At 38.1% G+C, this 3,658-nt stretch overlaps 1 gene segment (V, D, J or C); it reads left to right on the top strand.

The window, feature by feature from the left end:
* Window positions 1-2,920: 2,920 nt before the first annotated feature.
* On the top strand, window positions 2,921-3,364 carry LOC136664447 (Ig heavy chain V region 6.96-like). The segment is given in 2 exon segments: window positions 2,921-2,966; window positions 3,048-3,364. Coding segments are annotated over 2 exon segments (363 nt in total).
* Window positions 3,365-3,658: the final 294 nt, after the last annotated feature.

Raw genomic sequence — 3,658 nt, 5'->3', positions numbered from 1 at the left:
CTGGCCTGGCAGCAGCAGACACAGCTGTGTATTACTGTGCCCGCAAGGCACAGTGTATTAAACAGATGAGAAGGGCATACAAAAACTTGAGATGTCTCTCACAGGACTTTCCTATTCTGCATGCATCTTACATCTAATCAAAATATTATATGTCCTTTGGAAAATGAAAAACACATACACATTGAGTGTTTTAGACAACAGACACACTCTAACTTTTGCGCAGTACTTCATATAGACATTAGGCTTGTTTAATTAGACCCCAGGTTGCTGTCTTATATGTTTTTAACTGCCCTCATTGCCAGTATTGTGTGTGGTGAGCCTGTGGTTCATTCTTTTGCAGAGGCTATACAAAATAATTTATTAAATTATTATTTTAAGAAACCAATACCACACGCAGAGAAACACCATGCTTTTCAAAGAAATGTGTTTCTGTTTCAGAACCCAGAACCCTAAAAATCTGGAGCTGTGTGACAGAAACCACTCCGCTTGTGCCACTGTGCCATCAATGGAAAAAAACAAATACAAATAAGAAGTACTTATTGGTGATTAAACACATTTTATTAAATTTGACAGAATTTTTAAAATTATTAAAAAAATAATCAAAGGAAAGTTTGAGAGAATGTTTTCAAATCAGACAGAAATACAACGATCTTGATATAGTTAAATGTTTATGTTGATTCAAAAGTTGATTTGCAGAAGGAAATGCATTTAGAATAGATTCCAACAAGCAATGATCCAAGTACTGCTCTTATGAAGCATCAATAGCATCTTTTGTGGAAGGTTTCTGACCTGCTAAACATGAGTGAGTTGCAAGCTAGTTTCATGAGATGATTTACATCTATGAAATACATCTGTACTTGTCCGAATGGAATAAAGTGCCTGTGAGAAAAGACAGTCTTTAAACATTATGCAAAAAGGATAAATGAAGAAGCAAAAAAAAAAAAAAAGACAACAAGAAAAAATGATGAAAGAGAATAAACAGTGAAGAAAGGAAAGGAGACAAGTGATTAACATATTCTGGAAAAGACAGCACTTGCTGAAATGAGTTATGGTGCATGGTCAGTATGTTACACAGAATCCTTCTCTTTAGAGGAAAGAAAAAAAATAACTTAAAAAAATACAGCTGGATTTCTTTTCTAGAGGTTCACAATAAAATTGTACAGTGCCACATCAAAAAACAGTCATATTTTATATTTATTACCTTATAAGTGACATACTGCTTTTTGTTTTACTTTTGGCAAAACATTTTATTTGTTTTATTTGTGTCGATAATATGTTTTTTGATGTGTGTTTGTACAACGATTCTGGAACAAGTCATAGCAAGTGTTTGTGTTTACACATATGATTATGACCAGTACGAGAGTAATGACCCTCAAGATCAGTGCCACAATGTTCATGGCCAGAGCAATGCATGCAAATCTTTTGGCACCTTTAGCATCTCCTCTGTAACACTTGTGCCGTGCCTGTAATATAATACACACACACACACACACACACACACACACACACACACACACACACAGACCGAACATATAACATTACTGAATGTAAAATGACTGAACATATTACAGACACAAACACATTTTGGACAACTGCTTCAACAATGTAGAGTGTTAATCAGAAGTTTGCTCTTCTGCTGCTGCAATCCTCCTGAGAAGGCTATGCACAAAAATTTGAAGTTTGCAGTATAGATTTAAGAGCAGGTCCTGACATTGGACTGTAGATAAATGTAGCATTAGAGGTTTTGCCCAAGGACTTTTATTAGTGTAATGAATTGTGGTTACCCAAGTGGGAAACAGAACCCAAGTCTTCTGTGGTGAAGGCAGCAGTGAGACCCATTACACCAAAACATCTTCACCCAATATTTTTAAACAACCAAATCCATGTAAAAAAAATAAATCTTACCCTCAGGGAGCATTTCAAAGCAAACAGGCCTAAAAAGGCAATGTTGAAGAACATCACTGAGATGATGGAGAAGCACATGTAGTCCTTCACTTTCACTCGGACGCGCTTTTTGGGCACTTGTTGATTTGGCTTCTTTTGGGGAACCCTTGACCTCATCGGAATTCGACTTCTGCCACCACCGTTTCCACCTTGATTTTGATCTTCTGCAACCATCTCATCCACATCCCCTTCCTCCATCTCATTAAAATCCCCTTCCGCCATCTCATTAAAATCCCCTTCCTCCATCACCTCCATATCCTCGAAATCAACACCCATTTCAAAGCCTTCCATGTTGTAGGTTGCAGCTGTTTTGGAGCTGGTGAAAGCTCTTTTATACTGGTTTATGTCCGTGATAACTCCACTGACCTCAATATTATTGGTGTGTGAGCTGTCAGTAGTGGTTTGTCGTCTGTTCAATGGTTTCATGCATCTGTGTCACCCAGTTTTTTCTAGGCCATGTTAAAATCAGCCCAGATATTTTTCACATTGTACATTATGATCTTTAGTTATTTTATAACTACTGCTTGAGCTCCTGTTCACTGATGGCACTATTTTCCTAAATCCAGGCATTTATCATAAAAGAAAACAAACAAACAAACAAAAAAACAAACAAACAAAAATAAGCTCAAAATCAGAAAACCTATTTATATTTTTGAGGGAGAGATTACGCTGAACAAAAATCGCTCCAGCTCAATGAACCCATTTCTTCTTCTTCTTCCAGCATTTTGCTGTTCTTTCCTGTGATCACTTGGTGAAGGTTCTATTTAAAAAAAAACTGCATCTGGTTTTTGTCTTGTTTGAATAGGCCTTTAGTCTATCAATATTGTGAGTGTCTTTATTATTAATGTGTGTACAGTGAGCAGGTGAGTGAGGTCGTCCCTCTGAAACTTTAACTATGCAAATCCTCCTCTTGTCTTTATTAAGGGACACTCTACAGCTCTGAGAGATCTTCAGAACCTCAGCCACAAGCTCCACCATGTTCAGCACATTGCTAATTCTGCTGGCTCTCACTAATCTCCCATGTACGTCTGAATTCTGGAGTAAAGAAGCACTCTAGGATGGACGTGCCATTCATATCTTTAATGATTCTCTTATTTCCACAGGTTTCCAGAGTCAGATTCTCACTCAGTCTGAAGCTGTGGTCAAAAAACCTGGAGAGTCTCATAAACTGACCTGTACTGGTTCTGGATTCACCTTCAGTAGCTCTGCTATGGCCTGGATCAGACAAGCTCCTGGGAAAGGACTGGAATTGATTGCATATATTGGCACATCCAGCACTCCAATCTACTATTCCCAGTCAGTCCAGGGAAGGTTCATAATCGCCAGATCGGACTCCAGCAGTCAGCTGTATTTACAGATGTCCAGTCTGAAGAGTGAAGACACTGCGGTGTATTACTGCGCTAGAGACTCACAGTGGTAGAGAGCAGTGAGAGCGCTGTACAAAAACCCCTCCCCATTCATCTCCAGAGGAAAGCTGCTGTGAGACATTCAGGGTTCAGAGCATTTAAAATGTTTTTAAAACAAATAATATATGGACTCAAATATATCTTGTTAGTTCAAAAGAGCAGAACTTAGCATCAGTGACACTATGTGCCTTTTTACTTCTCTGAATGTTTTTCTAGTAGAATATTCAATGTACCTGTTTAGATGCTGAATATATTAAAGAAGAACTTTCTCTACAGCACAGAGACAGTTCAACCAGCTCAGCTCAACA

This window comes from Hoplias malabaricus, chromosome 13, assembly GCF_029633855.1.
Source record: "Hoplias malabaricus isolate fHopMal1 chromosome 13, fHopMal1.hap1, whole genome shotgun sequence".
Classification (NCBI taxonomy): Eukaryota; Metazoa; Chordata; class Actinopteri; order Characiformes; family Erythrinidae; genus Hoplias; species Hoplias malabaricus.
This window is presented reverse-complemented; position numbering and strand designations above follow the sequence as displayed.